This window comes from Heliangelus exortis, chromosome 24 (genome assembly GCF_036169615.1).
Source record: "Heliangelus exortis chromosome 24, bHelExo1.hap1, whole genome shotgun sequence".
Taxonomy (NCBI): Eukaryota; Metazoa; Chordata; class Aves; order Apodiformes; family Trochilidae; genus Heliangelus; species Heliangelus exortis.
Window position 1 is genome coordinate 4,107,023 of NC_092445.1, and position 24,804 is coordinate 4,131,826.

General features: G+C 54.0%; 1 protein-coding gene across 5 annotated transcripts; it reads left to right on the forward strand.

Annotated features, from left to right (window-relative positions):
• The first annotated feature begins 935 nt into the window (after nucleotides 1-935).
• On the forward strand, nucleotides 936-24,804 carry RSPO1 (R-spondin 1). Of its 5 annotated transcripts, XM_071768117.1 has the most exons (8): nucleotides 12,451-12,526; nucleotides 12,656-12,996; nucleotides 13,259-13,564; nucleotides 19,842-20,242; nucleotides 21,426-21,617; nucleotides 22,603-22,752; nucleotides 23,121-23,309; nucleotides 24,035-24,804. In XM_071768117.1, the coding sequence occupies exons 4-8, from the start codon at nucleotides 20,149-20,151 to the stop codon at nucleotides 24,184-24,186; spliced, it is 777 nt and encodes a 258-aa protein (XP_071624218.1). In that variant the 5' UTR covers nucleotides 12,451-12,526; nucleotides 12,656-12,996; nucleotides 13,259-13,564; nucleotides 19,842-20,148; the 3' UTR covers nucleotides 24,187-24,804. The 5 variants fall into 5 exon arrangements, with proteins under 5 accessions (XP_071624220.1, XP_071624218.1, XP_071624217.1 ...); XM_071768116.1 differs by lacking the exon at nucleotides 13,259-13,564; XM_071768119.1 differs by lacking the exons at nucleotides 12,451-12,526; nucleotides 12,656-12,996; nucleotides 13,259-13,564 and adding an exon at nucleotides 936-1,192.

A 24,804-nucleotide genomic window follows, 5' to 3' on the forward strand; every position in this document is an offset into this window, starting at 1 on the left:
AATTTCTAGAGGGTTTTGAAAACAAGCAGTTGCAAAAATCCCCATCTTCTGAAGGCAGAAGGTGGTGGTGGTGACTCTGCTCTGCTGGTCGGGCTCCTGTGCCAGGCAAAGCATTCACCCATGCATGTGCAACTGCCTCAGTGAAATTGGGAAAGTTTCACTGGAGTAATTTTTCACCAGAGAAGGTCATGAGGTCCGGGATGGGTGTCCCATGCTGGGAGGAGATGTTGGCTCATACCAGGGCAGCCAGCAGTGTGGTGGTCTGAGCTGCCTGCAGGCTGGGGCAAGAGGGAGTCCCCACTCTGCCTGGCACAGCCTGCCTGATGGCTACTGGCTATTCCAGAGCCGGTTTCCATATGGACTTGATTTTATTTTATATTTTATTTTATTTTATTGTAAAAACCTTGAACAATTCTAGATTCATCCCCATGTGGAGCGGGAAAAATTTTGAAATCTTGAACATTTTTGAGGGCTAAAAAACAATTTCCCACCCAGTTATAGCCACCAGTCTCATCAGGATGTGTTTGAAACCACTCCAGCAGGAGCTGAGCAGAGCTGGTCTCAGCTGGATACCGCTCTCGATGAGAAATGCCGTGGTCAGGGGTCATGTTTCTTCAGAAGAAAAAGTATCTTCAATAGCTCAGGAAGTTATTAGTGTCTGCTAACAATAAGAGCTTTGGATTGATTCAATAGATGCTCATTTTAATTGTAAAATGCCAGTAATGAGAAATGTGCCATCCAATGACTCATTTTTCCCTTGTAAAAATTATTGGACATTTTTATTAGTTTTACAAATGACAGGACCTTGTATTTCTGAGAACACTTTATACAAGCCTTGCACAAGCCCACTCTCATAAAAGCGTGTCTGTGGTGACATCCAGAGCCACAAGAAGGGGAGCGCTAGAAAGGCCCAAAGTGGTGAGGACAGCCCACAAGTGGAACTGGCAGGACCGAACCCCAAGAGGGTGGGAAGGGGTGGATACAGCTCCGGAGACATGAGCCTCGGCGCTCCTTCCCAGCACTGCCTTTTGGAGAGGCACGGGGCAGACAGGGGGATGGGTGCCAGCCGGCACCCCGAGGTCCACCCGGCGCAGAGCCCTGGCATGGGGCAGCCAGCACGGCACTGAGAGGGTGCCAAGGTGGGCGATGCAGCAGGCAGAGGGAGGACAGGAGACAGCAGAGCTGAGCCAAGGTAAGCACCAGCCCCAGCCCTGACCCCGGCACCGAGCAGAGAGAGGGACCGCGCCACCTCCTGCGCTCCCAGCCGGGACGCTGCTTTTACCCCAGGTTTTATCCATCTTGGAGTGATCTCTTCTGGCAGACAGCAGGGGCCCGGGGTGTGCTGGGCTGCCCCAGGAGCTTGCCTGCCCTTGGCTTGCAAGAAGCGAGAGAAGGAGCTGAGTGTGGGCAGCGAGCAGGGGGCAGGGGGCACGGGGAGATTCCAGACACATCCCGGCTGCAGCATCGCAGGGAGACGGGGAGTGCTGCCAGGGTGTTCCTCCTCCTCCTCTGGAGAACACAAGAGCTGCTTTGGCCAGAGCGTGTTCTTTTGTAAAATCCAAGCAATTCCCATGGAGAATTAATTTGCACAAGGAGGAAAAAAAAAAAAAAAAAAAAAATCATTTTAGAGAATTTCTCATTTCAGCGTTTCATTTCTCCTCTCCCGTTGACATTATTTGTATTTTTGTTTGTATCTCCTCGTGACAAGTCATCTGTAATTCCCCACAGCCTCCCATGAGCTGGCATGATATGACATAATGCAAGAGCTGAGATAGCCTGCTCCTTCTATTTTAGTTTGGAGGATATTTTAAACTTTGTATTATCCAGGAAATTTCTGAAATATTTGTCTTCATTCCAAGCCAGAATGAAAACAGTTTTTGAAACATCGGAAGTTTCCGTGAAACAAGTAGCGAGAGCTTCCAGCTCTGCTGCCACGGGTGACAGCGGGGAGGCCCCAGCACTGCCAGGGAGGGTGGCAGCAGGGAATGGGAATCAGGGAATGGGAATCAGGGAATGGGAAACAGGGATCAGGCATCAGGGAATGGGCAACAGAGAATGGGCAGCAGGGAATGGGAAACAGGGAATGGGAATCAGGGAATGGGAAACAGGGATCAGGCATCAGGGAATGGGTAACAGAGAATGGGCAGCAGGGAATGGGGAGCAGGGAATTGGAAGCAGGGATCAGGCAGCAGGGAATGGGCATCAGGGAATGGACATGAGGGAATTGGAAGCAGGGAATGGGTATCAGGGAACTGGAAGCAGGGAATGGGCATCAGGGAATGGGCATCAGGGAATGGGTATCAGGGAACAGGCAGCAGGGAATGGGTAACAGGGAATGGGAAGCAGGGTATAGGCAGCAGGGAATGGGTAACAGGAAATGGGAATCAGGGATCAGGCATCAGGGAATGGGCATCAGGGAATGGATATCAGGGATTTGGAAGCAGGGAATGGGTATCAGGGAACAGGCAGCAGGGAATGGGTAACAGGGAATGGGAAGCAGGGAATAGGCAGCAGGGATCAGGCAGCAGAGAATGGACATCAGGGAATGGACATCAGGGAATGGGTATCAGGGAACTGGAAGCAGGGAATGGGCATCAGGGAATGGGTAACAGGGAATGGGTATCAGGGAACAGGCAGCAGGGAATGGGTAACAGGGAATTGGCAGCAGGCAGTGTGCCTCTCCCCATGCCTGCCACACACTTGCTTTCCATCAGCAAACTGCAACAGTACCTTTCAGGTGGGGGTTTAATGGGAGGGGTGGCTGAAGGAAGGGCACGAAAAGGGCCTGACACGTTCCTGTGCCTGTACACCAGGGCAGGGTCAGCTCGGAGCCAGCACATGCCACAGCCTTCCAGCATCACAAGAGGCTGGGACAGGGAGCAGGATGTGCTGCGGGGACAGCGGTGTCACCAGCCCTGCAGCAGGCACAGCCCTGCACCTCCTGTCTGGGGCAGGACACGGTGCAGGGCTGCAGAAGTTGGTTCGTGGCAGGTTCTGCTTTTGCTGGGTGTGTTTCTGGGCCTGTCTGTGGGCTCTCCACAGGAGTGTCAGCTCACCCCACGGCCCCAGGGTGGATACCTTGCAGGCAGAGGAGGTTGAGGCTTTGTTGGGCAGTGAGGTGACTCCAGCAGCCTCCCCGTGCTCCAGGGCAGACAGGTCCTTGCCAAGAGGACACAGAGCCACTTTCCAAACCGTCTCTCATTTGTGGGGCATTAGCAGGCAGGAGGGGTCTGCTCCCAGCCAGTGACCCCAACACTGCAGCTGCTGTGGGACTTGGAGCACCCTGCAGGGACCACAGGACACCAGGACCCCCGTGTCCACACGTCCGGGTGAAAAGTGCTGTCAGGTCCCCAAATGATTTGCCTTTGCCTCTTGTGCTGAGAGGCTCGGTCCTCAGGGTTTGTTTTGTGTACTCTGGGAACTGAAAATCTGTAAAGACGCTGCTGGGCTAATCCTCCATCAGCTCCTGGAGCAGAGACCAGCTGGGATCTGGCAGCTCTCTCCCTTCTCCCACTCCAGCCTGCTAAAACACTGAGTGTCTCTGTAACCAGTAGCTCACAGGTTTTGACATACGCAAAGCAGAGCAGCAGTTTCCTGCAGTCGGCAGCCAGGACTTCACAGGAGTCTGGTGCTGCCGGGCGGGCAGGCTGGGTGCTGTGCCAGCAAGGTGCTGGGTGCTGTGCCGAGTCCTGGGGGCGATGCCATCCCTGGTGGTGAAGTCGTCTTGGCTCCCTCCTGGCGTCGGAGCTGTAGTTATGCCCCGGGGACTCTCTCTGGGGAGGGAGCTCTTTCCACGGCACGGCTCGCCGTGGCTCCGCTCCACGAGCAAAAAATTCAGACTGAAAAAAGGTGCCTTCCTCTGCCCACGCAGGAAACCCTGTGCACTCCACGTCCCTCGAACAGAGAGCACAAGAGCACTTTGAGTCTTAAACCAAGATCACTCCTCCTGTCCCCTGTGCTGAGCCCCAGCGTGCCAGCTCGGTGAGCAGCAGCATCCGTGGCTGTGCCAGAGAAACACCAGGAAAAGCACCTGGAAAAAGGGGACACACATTCCGCCTCACTCCGGGAGGTTTGGGAGAACAGGGAGGGCTTGGATCTCTGAGGTGCTGAGATTTCACTGGGGTGAGGAGCTGGTGGATAGGTAGGTGCTGGGTGGCAGCATCCCCCCTGATCCTTCCCATCAGTTATCAGGGAGCAGACGTGGAACCAGTGGGCTCTGATCCTGGGTCTGCCGAGGGGAAAAGCTGCACAGGGAGCTCCTCAGCTGCCAGCTCTGCAGACAGAGCTTTGCTCTGCCCCAGGCTGCTCCGTGCTGGCTGGGGGAGGCAGAGGAGCAGGGTGCTGCTGTTACCCACGGGCAGCCCAGACAGGCACCCATCTCCCTGCTACTCCCTCCAGCCTCTGCCCTGCTTGCCTGCACCCACTGGGTCCCAGTCCCAGTTCCAGTCCCAGTCCCAGTCCCAGTCCCAGCCAGGGCCTCTGGGGCTCAGTTTGTGGTTAGCCAGGATTGGTGCCACGGGATGGCACAAGTGGTGCCATTGGAGAGACTCTGGGGAACTCTGAAATGTTCAGTCCCAGGTCACCTCGGGTGGCAGCGGCTGAGCAGACAGAGACCTGGCTTGTCCCAGTTGTCCCAGTTGATCCCAAATATGTGTTATGGGGACACGGTCACACTCTGGGGTGGGAAATCTGCTGCTGGCCGGGACCAGCACATGGCTCAGGGTCACTTTTTGCAAGGACAGGGAGGGTGGGACAGGAGTAAAGGACAAGGGGACCTCATCCATCACCCCCAGAGCACAAAGCTGCCCATCTGGGGGTGCTGGGTGCCCCGTGGGCAGGGGATGCCCTGGGGCACTGCCAGGGCTGGGTGTTTGTTGGTCTCAACCCTGGAAAACGGGATCATCCTGCAGCCTGCTGTGGGAAGACACCAGTGCCATTGTGCTGCATGGAAAGGGCCTGCAATTTTTAGGAAAACTCATTTTGAAGCTTACTGGAGTCTGTCAGAGCAAATTAGTTGCAGTTTCAGCTAGCCACTTGTTTCTGGTTTAACCCTGGGAAAGCAACTGGGCTACAAATGTTTACCTTATGAGGTAAACCATCAATATCCTTGAAACTTTGATTAAAAAAATACTGGACTAGAGCATCTTGTGGGTTTGGTTTTGTTTTTTTTTTTTCCCAATTCGTTTCACAATATGCCAGAAGCATGGCTTGAGTTAGGGCTTTGGCAGGGGCTTTTATCATGATGGATATAGTGGAGGATAGAAAAGAAATTTGGTTATCAGAGGATGCCAGAACTCAACTTCCTAGCACATACATTTAATAATGCAAAAAGTTCTCCTTTAAAGGTCTCCTTAGAACAAATCCTAGTCATCACAAAATCCACGGAGATAAATTAAATTACATTTTAATAGTGGAGAACTCATTCCTGGGCCGGGTGCAACAGTGAAAGTCTGTTCTCTCTTAGACAAAAGTAGCCTCATCTCCCACCAAAATTCTGAATGCTACCAGATGAAACACTTAATTGGAAATGAAACCCTGAAGCTCCCAGGGCAGAGGCACTACAAGAGGCTGTCGTGGCTGGGGTAGCTCTCTTGCCGACATTGCAGTCACTGGAACTTTATTATTCTCCCTCCTTGTAAACAAAAAGTCAAGGCCAAAAAAATAGCATCCAATGTTGGGACATATTTTTGTGAGGGGCTTCAGCACAGCTGCTCTGTCTGCTGGAGCCTTGGGTTGTTGCTTTCTGCTCTGCCATCTTTCGAAGCCAGGCTCAATCCCTTCTTTTCTTCACTCTGTAATCTGCAAGGTATTTAAAACATGGACAAACTCTGCCCATGCAGACACAGATACTTAAAGCAGAGGCTGTACTGGGGTGCTGTGGGATAATGAGGGGTGCAGGTTGGGCCAGCCTCACCTCGAGGTCTGAACTCTTCCAAAAAACTGGAAAAAAAGGGAAAAAAAGGCAGAAAGAGAGAGAGGGAAGGGCCTGGTGAGTGGTGCTTGGGTCTGCCCCAGCGTGGTGGCCATCCTGCCCTTCACTGCCTCATCTCCCCCTCATCCTCCCCATCTCTACCTCCCCCTTTCCCTCCCCCCCAACCCCGGAGCCCCAGTCTCTGCTCCTTTATCCCAAAATCCTGGCCGGGATGGAGCTGCCCGGTGTCCTCCCTGCTGCTCCCTTCAGCACTAGGGCTGGGTCTGTGCAGCCACCAAAATCCCTGGGCAGAATTAGCTCCTTGCAGAGCACTGGGTCCAATTAATTATATAGTTTAAAACACAATACGTAGCCTGATCCCATCCTCCCCAGCAGAGCTTCGGGCTCCACGGGAACCCTTGGAAAAAGCCGGGATGCAGCAGCAGGCACACAGCCCCGGCGGGGAGGCACAGGAGGTGCCTTTTCATTGCAATTAGAATAATTATAGGTATATGCTGCAAATGGCTCTGAGAACAGCAGCAGGGCAAGCACAATTCTACAGCTTTTGCTGCCTCCAAACATCTGATTTCAGCTGAGTTTTGGGGGCTGCACACTGTGATATTCCCCTCACTCTGACCCCCGTGGCTCCCAGCTCTTTGTGGGGACGTGGGGACAAGAGCTGCTCACCCTTCAGTGCCAAAACCACCTGAGGGTCCCAAAGCCACCCCAGGGTCCCTCCCACTGGCAGGGCTGGGGCAGAGAGGCTCTGGTCTGGGGGTCCCCCTGTCCCCAAGTCATCCCCAGCCTGCCTGGCCATGTTGCAGGTTACTGGTAGAGGGGACCTGGGACTCCCAAGGTCACCAGGATGCATCCCCACACACCCACGGGAGCCCACAATAATTACAAGCTTCCTACGTGTGCTTCCTCTGGGGTTTTGTCACACATGATGTCCCACATCTGGGATGTGATCAGTTGGTGGGGATGGCAGTGCTATTTCCATGCCAAGCTGTAGCTTTTTTACCCCCAGCCGTTTCAGGGCTTACAGCTATTGTGTGTGTGTGTGTGTGTGTTTTTTTGTTGGTTTTTTTTTTCTTTTTTTTTTTAATGTTGCAAGAATTTATATTGGGGAAAAAAGTGCCTTTTTTTTTCTTTTTTTTTTTCTTTTTTTTTTTTTTTTTTTTTTTCTCAATGCCTTGGGAAATGTCATCCAGCAGGAATGTTCCCAAGAGTTGCTTGTGGTAGAGAGGAGGATGGGCTTGAGCAGGGGCCCTCATGCCCATCTCCTCCAGGACTGGCTCTGTGGGCTCTGGCCCCATCCCCACTCTCCAGACTCTGCCCTGTGCTCCTGGGGAAGCAGACCCAGCCCAGCCCCACGGCAGCTCCAGCTCCTGCCCTGCTGCTGCTGCTGAGCACAAGGGCAGGAGAAGCAGAAGGGAGGAGGCAGAAGCCTGGAGAGGGACAAGCTGTTCAAGGAGCCACTCCTGCTGCAAAGGCTCTCGGTTTCGTGTCCTCTTGGCTGTGCCAGTGGCCTCTTCCACTTCCAGCTCTGGACGGAGTTACAAGAAACGCTGGAAGTCCCAGCCCTGTGGTGTGTCATCATTTAAACTTGTCTTTAATAGCGTCCCAAAGCAATTTACTTTTCCCGAACATCAAAGCCCCCAGAGCAATACTGGGAGAGGCAGAGCTTTTCCCCCACTCCCAGGCCCCCCCTGTCCTGCCCAGCTCCGTGCCAGGGGCTGGATGCTCTCCTTGGCTAATCCTTGGCTGTCACCTCACACGCTGGCCCCTACCCTGCTTCGGCCCAAGTGACGGATGGGATGTGCTTTGGAAAGGGGTCAGTGCTGTGGGATGGGTCAGGACTTCAGCTGGGTTTGCTGAACAGCTGGACTCTTCATCCTGGGGAGGGTGATGGATCTCCAGAGAGCAAGGGCAGGAAAAGCTGAGGCGTTGCATGCAGATGAGAAGGCAGCTCACCCCCCTGAAAAGAAAAGTGAGGGTTGTGTTGGTTGCCCCACTGCCTTTTTCCAGGCTGAGCATCGCATCACAGACCAGTTCCACAGGACTCTACGGGACAGAGGAAGCTGCAGGCAGTGTTTGTGCTCACTGATGTCTTTATAAGACCCAGAGAGCTCTGCTGTCTGGGGGGGTGCAGGTGGAGCAGCTCCTCAGTGGGACCCCTGTGTGCTGCCCCCCTTCCCAGCTGCAGAAGTCTGGTAGAAAAAAAAAAAATGTACAGAAATAATTGTAGCAGCTCCTGCCTCTACAAACACAGAGCTGTCCCTGCCAGAGCCCAGGGCTGGTTTGCCTCAAGGAATCTGTGAGATCTGTCCTACTGTGATCTGTAACAATATTGGGATTAAATTAGCTTCCCTGAGCTGCAGAGGGGTCAGTATGTGAGGCCCCCCGGTTAATCCAGCAGGCCAAAGAGAACAGAAGCCTCCCTGCATTGGGAAAGGAAAACAACGGGGTCTGTTTGCAATCCATGGAGCTAATTCAAACAGCATTCCTCAAACAACAGGGGAAAAAGGCCTTCGAAGCAAATGAGAAAGGAGCATTTCCCAACATGCGCATAACGCTGCTCCTTGGACAGAGCTGAAATGTCCATCCTGCGTGGAGCCTGGTGTCAGCGACCCAGATGGCATCAAAGAAAGATCCTGAAAAGTGCAGCAGCTTCCCGGGAAGCTCTGCCAGTCAACCTCTGCCTTCCTGCTTGACCAACACAGAACCACTTGGTTCTGCCAGGCTCCTCCTGACCTGTGCCACATCTGGGGTGCAACAGGGCACACAGAGCTTGTTCTTCCTTCACCCCCAAGGAGTTTTTTATTGCTGAAGTTGTTTTCATAGCTCCACAGCAGGGTGACCCCCCAGGGACACTGGGGATGGTGACCTGTGGCTGCTGGTCAGCCCCAAGGCCCTGCTGAAAGCCCAGCCTTGCTCACCCTGCCTGGCTGATCCTGCCAGTCAGCTCCCCTTCCTCTGCTTCACACATCTCCCTATGGGAAGTTTTTTATGCTGAAGTTGTTTCCACAGCTCCACAGCAGGGTGACCCCCCAGGGACACTGGGGATGGTGACCCATGGCTGCTGGTCAGCCCAGTGAGCAGCACTGCCTGGATGAAAGCCCAGCCTTGCTCACCCTGCCTGGGAAGCAGCAGCATGCCTGGCTGATCCCATCAGTCAGCTCCCCTTCCTCTGCCTCACACATCTCCCTGTGGAAGGCATGATCCTGCCTGACCCCCCCTGCCTGACCCCCCGGTGTGGCTCTGCAGCCTGTGTCAGGAACTTGATAGTTGTCTTTGCAACCAGAGGAGTTGTTTATGCAATAAGTCAGGCACTGGGGATAACTGTATTACCGGGGACTTAGGACTGCAGGTGTTCAGCTATTATTAAAAACAATTGCCCGGGCTATCAATCATCCTGCAGGAGATAAGCCTCCTGAGAAGCAGCCCTCCGTCAAGGCAGGGTGCAGAGAAGCAGCACATGGCAGGTCGAGGCTAGGAGACAACTTCAGGATGTTCTTGCTTTCCTTCTGCTTTCTCGGCAAGTGTCTTTTTTGTGTTTTGCTAATGCTGAGATATTATCGAAAGCTGATGAGGCACCCGGGGATGAGTAATGCACCCTCTGTGCCAGCCCAGGACTTGTAGGCACTGGTACCTGCCTCTGCACACAGGGTTAATATCGAGTGTGAGAGCCCTGGCTCTGACAGAATCCCTGGTGCTCAGTGCTCAGCCCCTCCACCTGCACCCTGCATCCTCAGATGCACCCAGGGATGGAGGTCCCCAGGGACAGCCCCATCCAGAGCAGCCCAGGCTGCTGGGCACCTGCTCAGCAAGGACTTCTGCAGGCAGCAAGGGGAAATGTCCCAAGTCAGCAGCTCTGCTTTCAGTCTGGAGCTGCTTGCCATTTTTCCTCTGCTAAAGTGTGGAATTTCGTGTCCTTTTTTTGTGCAAGAGAGAAACGGGTGGTTTAGGATTAATTTAGGATTAGCCTCAGCAGACAGTAACTAAAGGAAAACAAAACGGTAAATTAGCTGCCTGTCAGAAGGGGCAGAAATGGAGGACTTGATGCTAGATTTATTGTGGAGTGTTGAGGCAGGATTTAGTGTGATTTACTGTCCTCTGCAATGCTACCTTCTAACAGCAGGGAGCTGGCAAGCTGTCAGTCAGGCACTGTGCTGCTGGCTAATTATTGGTGAGTCTGGTAGCCCTGGTCTTGCTTCTGGGGCTGTCAGCATTTCCATTCTAGAGCTCTGTCTTCAGGTTTATTGCTCAGTTATAAACATTTGCTTGAGTGAAACTTGATCTACAGCTGTCAACTGGAGTTGCAGTGAGATGGGAGAGATTAGAAAGGAAAAGGTTGGGCTATTCAGTGCATAAAGGACGTTTGGTTTATGAGACTTTTCATTCTTACAGTCAGCCAAGTGATTCTGTCCCAAAGAAATATTTTATGTTACTTCAGAATTTCCTAGAATAGAAAAATATGAATGGTCTTTAGTACAGAGACTTGAAACAGCGACCACTTTGTTTCTGCTCAGTATTCAAAAGACATTCACAATGCCCCTGTGAGATAGCAATGAGCTCAGAAGATACTGTTTGCAAGTAGGAAACTGGGAGAATTTAACGAGGTGCCAAAGAAAATGCAGGATGAATAAAACTTCCATGTACACATCCATTCACACAAACCCATTGCAAAGGGAAAGCTGCACAAAGGGTGATTTTTTTTTTCTTCTTGCCTGTTTTGGATTATTTTACATCCTTGTGTTTGTACCTGCCCCCACACAACCACCGTGCAAAGCAGAGATGATTACAAGGATGTGAAGAACACAGATCTGTGGGGCTTGTCAAATCCCAGGGGGTCTGGGTGCTTCTCCATGTCACATCCTGTACCCCAGACCTCCTTTTCCTCGGGGCTGAATCCCACAGAGAGCTCCAGAGCTCTTTCCAGTGGCTGCTGGAGATGCTCAGAGAGACATCTTCATCCTGGGCAGTTGAAGGGACCTACCCTGGAACCCAGCAAGGGACCCAGTGGGGATGCAGGAACCATTTAGGGTCCTCAACAGCCTCTGGAAGAGCCTCTGCTCTCCAGCTTCCAGTTAGGAGCCCTGCAAGCTTGGGGAGGATCAAGTGAAGATAATGCTGCTCCTCACTGCTTCAAGATTTTTGCCAACTCTTGCAAGCTGAGTCACCTTGCCTGGCGTGGCTGTCTCCCCCATCAGCAGGTTGTCCTGTGATGTCCCCAGGAACTCTTGGAAGCTAAGAGAGAATTTTACTCACTGCAGAAGAACTGTGGCATCTTCCACCCCTAAAAGAAATACTGAAATACCTTCAGATGGTTGGAGAAGTTGATCTACAAAAGGGGGAAGGTAAAGATGGAGCATTTAGTGCATTTCTTCTCAGCTCCCTGACCCTGCCCTTTTCAGGTCACGGCTTTGGGCTTTCAGGACACTATTTTAGCTTATGGTCAAACGACCTTCATCTTGAGAGTTTAGGACATATTTTTGACTTTTGCAGCACCCCTCAAAAAGCAGAGCCTGCAAATTACCTTCAGCCCTCAAAGCCAGAGGCAGTCAGACAAGGAGAGCATTAGGGGGACAAACTTTCTGTCTGAGACTCCCACCAGTGGGAAGGTGAATGTGAAGCAGCAGCAGCTCCCTCTCAGCACAGGTGGCTCAGGAAAGCAGGGAGAAGATCCACGACCTCCTGATGCCCTGAGGACGATCATCTCTAAGAGTGAGGAAGGGAGGATGTTCAGCTTGGGATGCAGGCAGGCATTGATTCCTGCTCTTACAGAGAGACACTGCCCCAAGAGCACCAGAAATGGGCATGAGAGAGGCCAGGGGTCCCCTGTACCTCCCCCAGGCCCCACTGGAGCTGGTTCACTCCTCCCTCTCCCGTGGGGGACGAGCAGGTTGGGGTCAGACACTGCTGAGGGCAATGGGGTCGGGTGGCATCGCACCCCAGGAGGGTGGTGAGGGTGAGGGTGAGGTGCTGGGTGCTGCCCAGCCCACCAGGGATGGTGGCTCTGGGGGAAGGTGCCCACAGGGGCTCTGTCCACATCCCTCCTGGTCAGCTCCATCAAGGCAGAGGAGAGGAGGGGACACTGATGGGAGGAAAGCTCCTGGGCTGTGCAGGTGAGACAGAGGAAGGGTCCCAGCACAGCCCCTCCGAGTCACCCCGTTCTCCTGAGCCTCAGCGTTTCCTCCTGCTGCAAGGATGGAAAAACAATCAAGCTTTCGAGCTTTTCCCCTTAGTGCTTCCCCCCTCCAAAGCATAATAAGCTACTTCTAATATTTGACATGCTTATTAACATATGCAGCTGTGACAGCAGGTGACTCCATGTGCCAGTTACCACCGAGATGTTGGTAATAACTCAGAATTCACTGTCATAAATAAAAAAGACTACAAAGGAGAATAGATGGTGTGACACTCTGCAGTGATTTACTGAGACCCTGTTGGCTCTGGATGCAAAGCTGGAAGGTCCTTTGTGGAGCTCCAGTCCGGGTTTTGCAACAGTCACAATATTTTGGCTGGATATTGTCTTAGGAGGTGGTACTAGTGGGGTGGAATTCCCTCATGCAGGAGTTTGCACTAGATGCCTTTGCAAAGCTGGATACTCTGGTAATAATAATAATAATAAAAAACCCCTAACCCGGTGGATGGGGATGGAGTCTATGGCATTGAGACCAGGATTTATTAATGTGCAAATTGCTCTGATATGATCACATACTTTCTGCTTTGCATACGCAGGGAGCAGCGTGGGCTGATGGAGTATGAACTAGCCTGGGCGATCTTTATGAGCTGAAATCCTGCACATCACAGAAGGGTTTGTTTCTCTGCGAAGCTGTTAGAAACCTGCTCGGAAAAAAACCAAAGGGACAAAATCCCCAAACCCAAATGCACCAGACTGCTCCATGAATTCGCCATGAATTTTTTTTTTTTTTTTTTTTTTTTTTTTTTTTTTTTGACAGAAACGTGCATGTAACTTTCTGTGAAGGAATCGAGGATTTTTCTAGTTGGTCTTGTAGTATTTTAAAGCTAAGAAACCAGTAGAGTCTTTTCATCAGTGATGAGGGAGTGACAAGGCAGAGGTAAGGGTTTCAGAATGCATGTTTGTTTAGATGAAGCTTTTGCAATGTGGGCTGCTAATGAGGAACGCAAGCCTCGTCAGCATCCGACTTGCGGGTTCGCCTTGTGCAATGTGGATAATGAGTTCAGACAATGAAAGCTGTGAGAAATCACAGCACGATCTGTTGGGATCCCCGACTCCCCCACCCCCAAGGTGCGTGTGGGGCTCGCAGGGAAGCCGGGCTGCCGCACGCCGTCCCCTGCCACCCTTTTACCTTCCCACAGCTGGGACGGGGAACACGGAGAGCTTAACTGGGATCTTGACCGGTTCGCTGGAGCTCGCTGCTGATACTGGACCAGCCCCAGGGTCCCGCCGGCCGCGGCACGGGGGCTGAGTGCTGCGCAAAGGGCTGCAGTGCCCTGCTGCATCCCCACTGCCTGCCGGGCACCGGAGCCTTGCCCCAGCTGAGCCAGGCAGGCAAAAGCACTTTTAAACAGTTCCTGTCGCGATATTCTCCCGGCTGCGCCTAACTCAGCCTTCTGCGGAGGACGGCACCCATGGGTGCGCGGCAGGCACCCAGAGGGTGCGGGGTGAGTACGGATTGCCCTGGGTGTTCGGACGGGGGATAGGTGGGGAAGTGGTTGACGGCGATGATTGGGAATAGTCGGAGCTCCGGGGTAATAACAGCCCCGGTTGATGTGCGGGGGAAGTGCTGCGGGAGCTCGGTGCGGGAGCTCTGGGGAATCCCGAGGGCTCCGGGCTGACTGCGGCCGGGCAGGGACCCGGCTCCCCAGGGAGGGCTCGGGACAAGGTGGTGCCTCAGCCTCCATCCTCCTGCTCCTCCACGCAGAGTGAGTGGGGTGCTGGGACACACAGGTGTGGGGGGTGAGTGGGGAATGGTCACCCCGGGGCTGCTGGGGTTTCTTGTGCATTCCCTTGAACAGCCCTGGAGATAGATGAGGGGGTGTTCAGGTGGCACTGTTTGGGTTGAAAGGGGTGTCTTAGAGGAAAAGGTACTAAAATAGTGTAGCACTGGCAGAAGCAGATGTTGGACAGCATGGCAGGTGTGGAGTTTTCACTCTCCTGCAACAGGAGAGGTGTCAGTGCTGTTACTGCAGGGCTGTGAAGTGGGGTCAGTGCTGGCAGGATTGTTTGTGGTGGCCAGGTTGATGCTGAGATCCTGCAGAGACCCAGCACTTGCAGTGAAACACCTGCCCGAGGTGCTCTCCAGGCTGAGTGGTTTTGTCCACAGTCCATCTGTGACCCTGGAGCAAGGGAATTCCTGCCTGATCACCTCATCCCTACTGCTGGGCTGTGGTCTTGAAGGCTGGATGGGAGGACAGTGGCAGTGCTGGGCCCAGGAATGCTGGTGCTGGGACATGCCTGGAAAACACCCTGGAAAAAAAGCTCATTTCAGCTGGATCAGCTTCCTGGCTCTAGCAGGGCTGCTGAGAGCAGTAGCACCCCCCTGAGGGACACAGCAGGGAGCAGGGAGGGTGCAGGGGCACAGATGTGACCCCCCAAGCACAGATGGAGTCAGCACGAGCAGGCAGCAGCAGAGCAGAGCATTAACTCCACATTTCCATCCTCTGAACTAGACCTGGGCTGGCTGAGCACCTCTCTGCCTGCACTGGACACCAGTTGCAGGTTGGGGACCAGACTGGCCTCCCCACACCAGTGGGGATGGCACCGGGGTGGGAAACTGGGAATCACATTGGCTGCAGGGTGTCCTTCCTTGGAAACCATCCAGCAATGCCAGGCTCTGCAGGGCTCCCAGCTGGGTCTCTGTCATGCAGGTTGCTGTCACAGAGCCTGTGCCAGCCTTGCAGCAGCTGCTGCTCTGGAGAGAGTTCAGTCTGCCCTGCCTGCTCTCTCCATGCACCCATCCTGCCCCATGCCCAGAGCTGAGGCTGCTGCTGTGGATCCCTCGTGGTGCGAGAGTGAGGGTTTCAGTGCCCTGTTGCTGTGCAATGGACTGTTTTGCAACTTCTGATCTAAAATGTGCTTTGGTTGTTGCTGATCTAGTGCATTCTGCCCCTGGCTGGCATTCAGTGAGTGAGGGAGGCTTAAACCCACATGAAGTTGTACCTAATAGAAATAGATTCAATCCTTCACTGGACTGAACCTCCAATTCCCCAGGCAGCTTCATGGCCTGTGGTACTGGAGCTGTTCCTGCCAGGACAGCTCCAGTGCATTTTCAGATTTTGCCTTTTCTGTGGGGAAGCAGCACACCCCAAGCCTGCAGCAAGGCTTAGCTGCTTCCTTCTCCTCCAGAATCCATGTGCTGCCTCTCAGCACCAGCAGAGAGAGGAGCGGAAATCCCCTTGTAAAAAATGTCCTGATGTTTTACAATGCAGAAGCAGAAGTGCTCCCGGAGAGAGGCCTGTGGCACTACAAATCACAGCATTGCTTGGAGCAGCTACTGTGCCAGGCACTGCAAAAGGCAGGAAAGGGACAGGAGGAGTGGAGCAGAGAGCTGGAGGTGGTGGGGAGTCCCGGGGGGCTGCTGAGCAGAGCCTGGAGCCAGGCAGGGACAGAGGGGCTGCGGGCAGGAGCCTCTCCTTGGTGTATTCCCCACTAGTGGGTCACAGTGGCTCTGCAGATCTGGGGAACACAGAGCAGAAGCTGGTGGAAGGAGTCAGACCTCAACAATGCTGCGGAGAACTCCGCTGCCAGATTGGGTTTTTTTTTTTTTTTTTTTTTTTTTCGGTGAAGTTTATGGGTTAGGGATTTTGCAGAACTTGGCACTGGGGTATAATATCAAATGAAGACCTTCTGGTTCGGAAATCTGACTTAATGCAGCCTTCTTTTATTGCTTGAAGGATTAAGCAGAACAAAGTGGCTCTGCCTGTGCATGTGCAGGGGTGTTTGCTGGCTGGAGGTGTGTGTGACACCCTGTGGCAGTGGCAGTGACCCAGCCCTGCCTGCCTGGGACCTTCAGCTGGGGAGGGTTTCACAGTGCTGCTCACACTGTGTGGGTCCTGTCTCCTCCTTCACCTTGGGGAAACCCCCTCAGAAAGACACTAAGAGACTTTCCCAAAGGCAACAAGGGCCCCAAACCCGCTACCTGCAGCACCAGGCTGCCTCCCCCAGGGCTGGTTCCTGATGCTCTCCTGGCAGCATCTTTGGGGCAGGGGAAGACGTGTGCTGGGGAGCTGCACAGCCACACCTCGATGTGTCTTGGGGAAGCTCTGCCTGCCAGAGACTTTTGCCAAGGGAAGGCAAGGCATGCAGCGAGATAACCACGTGTGTGGGCTTCAGCTTGTTTGAAAGGTGCCTCCTCTCCTGCTGGCAATGTCCCACCTGCTGGGGTTCTGCTGTGCTGCAAGAGCAGCTTGGCCTCTCGGGGGGAGGGTGCAGGGGTCGGGGTGGCAGCAGTGCTCCTGCCACAGGGTGCAGGGGCAGTGCCAGCATCACCCCATCCCTACTGGTTTTGGCAGATGCTGGGGAGCTGTGCCACCCTGGGATGGGACAGCTGGTCCCAGAGCTGATTTTCAGGAGCACATCTCCTCCCAGCCCTGCGTGGTCCCTGTTATCTCCCCTCTGGTACCCATGGGGGATTGTCCCCTGCAGCCCTGATCTGGTGGGCTCAGATGCCAGGCAGCAGCTCCTGGTGCCAGGAACAGGGGGTGCCCCATGTGCCCCATCCTTGGATGTGACCCTGCTCTCCTTAGCAGCCTGATCCTGCTCTTCCTCCTCCCAGTGCTCTGATATTGTTATGTGATGGATTTGGTGGAAGTTCCCATGGGAGGCAGGCTGGAGCTCTGCTGGCAGAGGGGCTGGGAAGCTGCTGGGACCAAACCCCTGCAAAGCTGCCACTCTTTCTGCAGGCAGAAATATTTCTGAAACCTTGTTCTCCTTGTGCATTTGCACCCTCTGAACAGACTGCCAAAGTGAAATTCAAGTTTTCTATCTAGATCCAGGACCTGGAAACCCAAATTCCCCTGGACTCACAGCTGATGTCCTGCTGGCTGCTGGCAGCCAACCTGGCAGTTCCTGGGGGTTCATTATTGCTGCTGCTGTAACAGGGCTTTGTCCAGGCTCCAGCCCTTGCACAAGCATCTGGTCCTTCTCTCCCAGACTCAGTAAACCTTTGGAGAGCCCGTTTACATTACAGATAGCCCAATACATTCAGCAAGAGGCACTATATCAGCAGCTTCGCTATTGTGGATTAGGTCTGGAATATCCTGGGGATATAATGTTGGTCTTTCTCACCTTGTGTGTAGGAGGACTAATGGTAAATTATCTGGATGGTTTACATTTTCTAGCTTGTATTGGAGCTCCCAAGGACCAATTCATCCTGATTGAATGGCAAACAAGGCTTACTGTCATCTGAAATCCAAGGGCCAGGTCTCTCCATGAAAGAATTCAGAGCAATTCAGGTTACCCCAAATTCTTCCTGTCAATAGGATAATGGCATAAATCCCGCTAATGTTTAGGCTGGGAATTGTTTGCAGCAACCTGAGCTTGACTGATGGTGGCAATAGCAGAAAGAATCATAAGCTGTGTCCTGAGGTGAGGGTGGGAAGAGCTGGAAGCCCAGCCCTGCTGCTGCAGCCTCTGCTGGTGGGCACACCACAAACACTGATCTCCCAGGGAGCTTTCAGACCAGGGGATCGTGCTGGTGACCCTCCTGGCACTGGTTTTCCAGCATTCAGGATGCCAGTGTTTTGCTGTGCTGAGGGAGCAGCTGTGGCCAAAGGTCCTGGTTCCCAAAGGTCCTGGAGGAAAAAGTGTCTGCATCCTGCTTCGTGTTGGGGCCTCAAGGTTTCCCGTGCCACTTCCCTACCCTGGCACTGAGCAAGCCCTGAGAGATCGGGTATGTGGGAGGGCAGAAGCTTCACACTGGCTCTTGGCACACGTTTGCTCCCTGAGAATACCCCTGGTGCCATTCCTGCACAGAGGGGACTTTGCCTGAACTGGGAGTGTTGTGTAAACACAACGCCGAGGGGGTTCAGCCTCTGCCTCACCTCCAAACCCTCTGCAATTAAAAACAGGGGGCAGCCAGGCCCTGCTCCCTCCAGCACAGCTGCTCAGCACTCATTTGGGGAGGGCTGGAACTGTGCTGTGCCCTGCTCACACAAGCCAGCATCCCTGGGGTCCCTTGCCTGCACCTTTCTGTGCTGTGCTACGCGTCACCATGCTGTGTCACCACGCTGTGTCACCGTGCTGTGCTGTGCGCCACCGTGCCATGTATCACCATACTGTGTCACCATGCTGTGTCACCATGTTTTGTCACCACGCTGTGACACCGTACTGTGCTGTGCACCACCGTGCCATGTATCACCATACAGTGTCACCATACTGTGTCGTGCTGCCTGTCCAGAGGGTCCCTCCTCATCCTCACTGCACCTTGCCCAGGTCCCTGGCACAGGAGCAGGATGTGGGGGGAGGCTGGGGCTGGGGTGGGACCCCCTCTCTGCACAGCTGTCCCCTCCCAACAGCCCAGCTGAAGCACTTGACAGTGTTTATAGAGCAGCTTGCAGCAAACAGGCTTGGAAGTGCAGAACAAGTTGGTGTTTACACAAGTGACTTATTATTTATTTAAAAATCCTGCGGATGAGCTGTGGGCTGCAAGAAACCAGCACGTGGGGAGTGTGGTGCTCCTGCCCCAGCAGTGCTGGCAGCAGGGGCAGGGTGAGCAGTGCCAAGCCTTGGGGCAGGAGGGTGATGGCAGCACTCTGCAGTGCCCACTGAGCCCTGGGCCTCCCTGGCAGACATCAGCCAGAGCTGTCACCAGGTGCCACCTGTCCTGGCAGCACACGGGTCACCTCTCCCTGCTGTAGCTGCCTCCTGATGCTGCTGGGGCTGCCACTGCTGGTGCACAGCCCTCTCTGGTTGGGTGTTTTGCTGCTGTAGCCATAACCACCCTACACCTCCTACCAGGAGGGCTGCTCTGCTCCATGGCCCTTGGCAGGTCCCTAAACCCACCCTGTGTGTGGGAGGGGTCCAGCACCCCGGTGCCCCCCATCTGTCCCCCAGGCAGCACACAGGCTGTGGCCAGGCTTGGCTCTATCACCATTCCCACTGCCCATTTGGGGCATCAGCAATTGCACATTTATTCTAAAAGGATTAAAACCATTTTCTGTTTCGTTTGGCCTCACAGGGTGAACATTGTTGCTTTTTGTCCCACCTCATGGCAGCCTTTGGTGGGGCTCTGCTCTGCCAGCTGCAGAGAGAAGAGCTTGGTCCTTGGAGCTCTCGGTGCAGCCTGGATGTTTCCCATCCCACGTGCCAATCCAAGGGCACATGGAGAACTCTTAAAGCCATTCCCGGAGCCCAATGCCAGGCTTCCTCCACTGGCAGGGCCTGGGCTGACCCTTCCCTGCATTCCAGGGCAATGGGAGCTGGGAGGTTTGGAAATTCCCTCTGAGCAGAGACGCAGCATTTCAGGCAGCCTGTGGGACGATCCCGCCCCGTCCCCAGACAGCCCAGACTCCAGCTTGGGGCTGCAGCTCGCTTTCTGCTCGGCTCCTCCACCAGCCCCAGAGGTGCCCACTTGATGGGAAACATCTTGTGTCTTTGGCAGCCCACAGAGGCCATCTGCTGCTCCAGGAGGGGTGGCCCAGGGGGACTGGCACTATTTTAAACAAGTTACAGCTCTAACCGTGTGCAGCCTCGGCAGATGGCAAAGATGCATCAGGCATTTCTATGTGTGCTGACTGCTCTTGAGCAACAGAGTGACCGGTGGATGGAGCTGGAGGGTGAATTAGTCCCCACCACTCGAGGTGCCACCGGGTGCCACCATCTGCTGGCACTCCCGGCTCACCCCACGGCTTCCACGCTCGGCCACCCCAGCGCCGGGGCCCAGGCGCTGCTGGAGGGATGCTGAGCCTCGGGTTGATCTGTTCTCCTCTTTGTTTGCAGCTGCTGCAAGTGCACTTGGGAGCTGCAAGCAGCTAACGCTCGCTGCCAGAGCCCCCGGATGGGACTAGAGCCAAGCTCCTTCCCGGGATGAAGGTAGAGCCATGTTACCCACTACCTAAGCTCGCTGTTGCCGATGGAGTTTGTGGATATGGTCCCGTACCTGGCTTCATGCACAGACTCTCAGCTCTGATCCTGCCTGAGACATTTTAGCAGCAGCAGCAGCAGCAGCAGCAGTGAGATCCCCAGCTATAGAGAGGGCTCCTCCGACCACCCTGCGACAGAGGGGCTGCAGCACTGGAGAGTTACTATGCAGCTTGGACTGGTTGTGGTGGTGGTTTTTCTGAGCTCCATGGATCTAACAGGCAGCAGCAAAGTGGTGAAAGGCAAGAGGCAAAGGCGAAGTATGTATGCAATGATTTTCTTCTCTACTTCTTGTGATCACTGTGGAGTTTGTGCAGAGGCTGGAGGTGTTTCCCAATGCAGACACAGGGCTGGGCAGAGCCTCGGGGCTCCCTGTATCCCGCTCCTGCACAGGGACCTGCACTGCCCTGTCCCGCAGGACCTGCCACAGCCCCGAGCTGGGGCAAAGCTCTGGTACCCTGTGGGCAGGGATGGGAGGAGCTGCCTCCGGGTCTCCCTCCCATCAGCTTCCCGGGAAAAGCGAACAGGAGAGGGAAGGGCTCAGGCAGGGCATCCCGGATGAATTGTCACACGAGCAGCCACATGGCTTTGCCCTCATTTACGTAAGCTGGCTTTAGAACTGTTTTACATTAAAACTCTCTTAAATTCAATTATATAAAAATTATTTTCTATTAAGAGTTTGACTGCTAAACCCTGTGAGAACAAGGAAAACCTGATGTCAGGCTAAGGCTGAAAAGGGCAGCTCCCAGCCAGGGCCCAGTCTGTACCTTTGTCACAGGGGCAGAGCTTGGCACCACGGCCCAGAAAAAGATGGGGCCGGATCCCTGGGGGGTCCCAGTCCAGACCCAGCAAACCCTCCTGGCATTGGGCATGGGGGGTCTATGGGACTGGGACCTCCCTCTGTTTTCTGTTTCATTTCCCGAGGCTGCAGCAGCCTCTGTGCCCAGGACAGGAGCAGGGGAGCTGCCAGGTTCTCAGGTCACTGCAGGGGGAGAGGAAAGTTTTCTTACCTCTCAGTCTGGCGTGTGAACTCTGGGGTTCTCTGCGCTTGCTTTTTAAGTGTAGTAAACACAGTATTGAAAAGAATACATTTTTAAATACACAGCTTCTCTATAAACAAGGACACGGCTTGCATAAGAAGCTAATAAAAATAACCTGCATTCTACCCTGCAAAGAATGCTATTGGTTTCAAAACAAGCAGCATTTTATATCATAATTAAAAGCAGAAAACTCTGAAGACAAGGGACCGAGTATTTTTCTTGGACTGAACTTAGGAGCTGAGAACACATCTCTATTTTGGGGGCAGTGGAGTCTCCTGCAGTGCCAGATACAAGCAGGGTCATAGCTTGGGACGCAGCCTCGCCTGAAACACAGCTAGGCAGAGGGTTTTGTGGGGCTGTGCTGTGCCAGCAGGCACTAACCACTGCCTCTCCTCTCTTTTAGTTAGCACCGAGCTGAGCCAGGGCTGTGCCAGGGGCTGCGACCTCTGCTCTGAGTTCAACGGATGCCTGAGATGTTCTCCCAAGCTCTTCATCCTTCTGGAGAGGAATGACATCCGGCAGATTGGGATCTGCCTGCCATCTTGTCCACTGGGATACTTTGGCCTTCGCAATACAGACATGAACAAGTGCATCAGTGAGTCTGGGGAGGGGAGGGAAAGGGGGATGCACTGGGGGGGTGGTGCTGGGCCGAGCTTTGCAGGGATCCTGCTGCCCCTGCTCAGGTCAGAGGAGATGCTGTGGCTGTGTTGAAGGGGAGAAGGCAGCACTGAGCCAGGCAGTGATCTGCCTAAGGGATAAATCCCTGCTTTGTGCTCCTCTTGGCTGACACTTTGTGTGCCCAGGACCTTCCCCAACGCTGCAGGGTGCAGATGCTGCAGCCAGGCTGAGCTGCTCCTTCCCAGGGACCAGCCACAGGTACTGCCCAAACACTGCCCTCAGAACCTGGGCAACATCACTGCCTCCCCCCCCCCCCCAACCCTTCTGTGCAACTGTTGAATCCAGTTTTGGCCTTTAGGGAGGAATAAAAAGGAGGGGGATCCTTTCAGCTTTGAAGGCACTGTTCACACAAGTGCCTTTCCTTCTCTTTGCCCATGCACCAGAGCCAAGCAGCTCTCTCAGCAAGATCCTTGGCCAGGGGCTGCCTCTTTCAGCCAGAGCACCAGAAAGAAGCTGGATGTGGAAAAATGTGATCACTTCCCTGGCAGTTTCACTCAAACCACCCTCATGGTCAGATTTTCATCCAGCTCTGTTTCTTTGCAGTCTGTACTGTAGCTGTAGCTGCAGCAGTTGATATTGTTGGTAAAGTTGGGACTTTATTCTTTACCCTGTCCTACTTTGGCTGACTGATGCTCTAGCTGAACACCAGCCCAGACCTTTTCCACCCTGCCTGATTTCGAGTTGGCAGCAGAAGCTGCAGCACAGTGGCTCTGTCCTGTACCAGGGGATGGTAGAAAGGAAACTGATTTCTCTCTGAGTAGCACAGCCAGGCCTGGCAGGACATCCAGAGGCTTGTCCTGGCTTTGGCAAACCTCTTGGATCCAGGAGGTGGGACTGCTAACTCCAGCTTTGCTTACCTCAGACTACATGATGTCTTTGTGTCATTTTTTCCCCCTCCCCAGAATGCAAAATTGAGAACTGTGAGTCCTGTTTCAGTCGAAACTTTTGCACAAAATGTAAGGAAGGTTTGTATTTGCACAAGGGAAGATGCTACGTCACATGCCCTGAAGGCTACTCTGCTGCCAACGGCACCATGGAGTGCAGCAGTCCTGGTAGGTGACATTTGGGACCCTTTCTCTGAGCTTTCTGTGCACCTGCCAGGTCCATTCGTGTCTATTGCTGTGGTTTGGGTTAAATGATCAAACAAACCCCTCAGAAACCTTGGCTCATTGTACCTGTCTGGAGTGGGTGATGGTGCAGGTCAGACCCTGCTCATCTGGGTTTTCCAGAGCCCTCTGGAAAGCATCCCAGAGGGAAGCAGCCCCCCCAAACTGCTGCCATGAAAACCTGGGCAGCTGCTGGGGAAACGGATGTACCCTGTGATGGGGGAGAGGTGAGAGGGTGTGTGAGGGCAGTGGGAAGTCCTGGGGCAGCAACGGAGAAACGAGGGTTACCACTGGGCTCTCCTGTTCTCTGGCAGCACAATGTGAAATGAGTGAGTGGGGGCCCTGGGGGCCCTGCTCCAAGAAGAGGAAGCTCTGTGGCTTCAAGAAGGGCAATGAAGACCGAACGAGGAGGATTCTGCAGGCTCCCTCTGGAGATGTCTCCCTGTGTCCTGCCACCACGGAGGTGCGGAGATGCACCGTGCAGAAGAACCAGTGCCCCGAAGGTGAGCAGAGAGGGAGCATCCTCCTGGCCCCCCCCAAAAAGCCTTTATTTGTCAGGCACAAGTGTCCAGACACTTGTCTGGCATCCGAGATGTGTTGTGCCTCTGACTGCCTCAGGGAACACATGTGACAGGAGGTGGGAGCTGGCACAGGTCCCCAGGTGGGTGATGCTGGGCAGGGCTGTGTGTCCCATGGGCTCCCAGATATTCCAGCTTCTTCCCTGGCCAGGGAGCAGCCAGGCAGGGACTGAAGGCACCCACTGGTGCATGGCAGTGAGGGGAGTCTGCTCCTCTTCCAGAGTGCTCAGGTCTGTGTTTTGCTTAGGAATCAGAGTGTCTTCGGGATGAACGGTGGGATGGGATTTTATGGGATGGACAAGGATCTGAGTGTTTTGAGTGAAACTGGTTGTGAGCAGTGAGTAACCTGGCAGGGATGAAGCAGGGGGCAGGGGGAGGCAGGCAGGCAGGGCTGCTCCCCTGGAGCACAGGCAGCCTTACCTAAGGGGCTTGGTATGCAGAGGCTGAGAAATGCAAGTGTTAACACTTCTGCTGGAGACTGCCAGTCACAAAGCTAAATCCCGACTTGATCCCTCTTCCCTCTTTCCACTGAGGCAGCAGCTGGCAATGGGAAGCCCAGGCTGGCAGGCAGGGGGGGGGATCAGGAAGCAGAGGGGTCCCCCAGGTCACCCTGCCCGAGAGCCTCACCGGGCCCCTTTGCTTCACTGCAGGGAAAAGGAAGAAAAAGGAAGAGCAAGGAAAGCAAGATAATGGGAACAGAAATCGGAAAGACACCAAAGACACAAAGTCTGGCACCAAGAAGAGGAAGAGCAAACAGAAGGGGTCCGTGGCCCCTGCCATGTCCACCAGCCCTGCCCAGTAGCTGCCCCTTTACGTCACCTGTTGGCAAGACTTCATTGCTGCTATGTATATGAAAGCTTTATTGAACCAGAGCACTGCTAGACCACACGTACACATGTCCAGAAAGACAGACATATATCCCAGACAGACCCACAGACCCAGCAGAAACCACATACACAATCCTTAAGGAGGCTGCACACACACACCCCGGGACTGCAGATGGATGCTGCCGAGGAGTGGGAGCACAGATGGGGGAGAAGCCCACCTCCCCTGGGCTCTGTGGGGGATGCTGGAGGGAGGAGAAGTGCAGCAGGAGTCAGCCAAGGACCTAGACATGAGACTTTGTGACCAAAGACCTCGACTTGAGCCCGGTGATGTGGCCCAGAGCAGCACGGCTGCACCAGAGGGAGGGGACCCTCATGGCCCCTCTCCCAACTTGGGACTTGGCCTCACCAAAGGCAGTGGCCTCCTTCTCTCCCCCTCCCTTTATTTTGTGTTTTAAGCTGTATGACTTTATCATTGCAAATCCATGTTAAACGTTTGTGGTAAGAGGTCAGTGGTATCTGCCCTGAATCTTCTTCAAAGAGTTATTTCAAATTAAAGAAAAAACAAAACAAAACAAAAAAAGCCAAAATGACAA

Coding starts and splice junctions, on each gene's coding strand:
- RSPO1 (XM_071768119.1), top strand. CDS start 20,149: ATGCAGCTTGGACTGGTTGTGGTGGTGGTTTTTCTGAGCTCCATGGAT. Junction 22,753..23,120: donor CATGGAGTGCAGCAGTCCTG/GTAGGTGACATT, acceptor GTTCTCTGGCAG/CACAATGTGAAATGAGTGAG. Junction 23,310..24,034: donor GAAGAACCAGTGCCCCGAAG/GTGAGCAGAGAG, acceptor GCTTCACTGCAG/GGAAAAGGAAGAAAAAGGAA.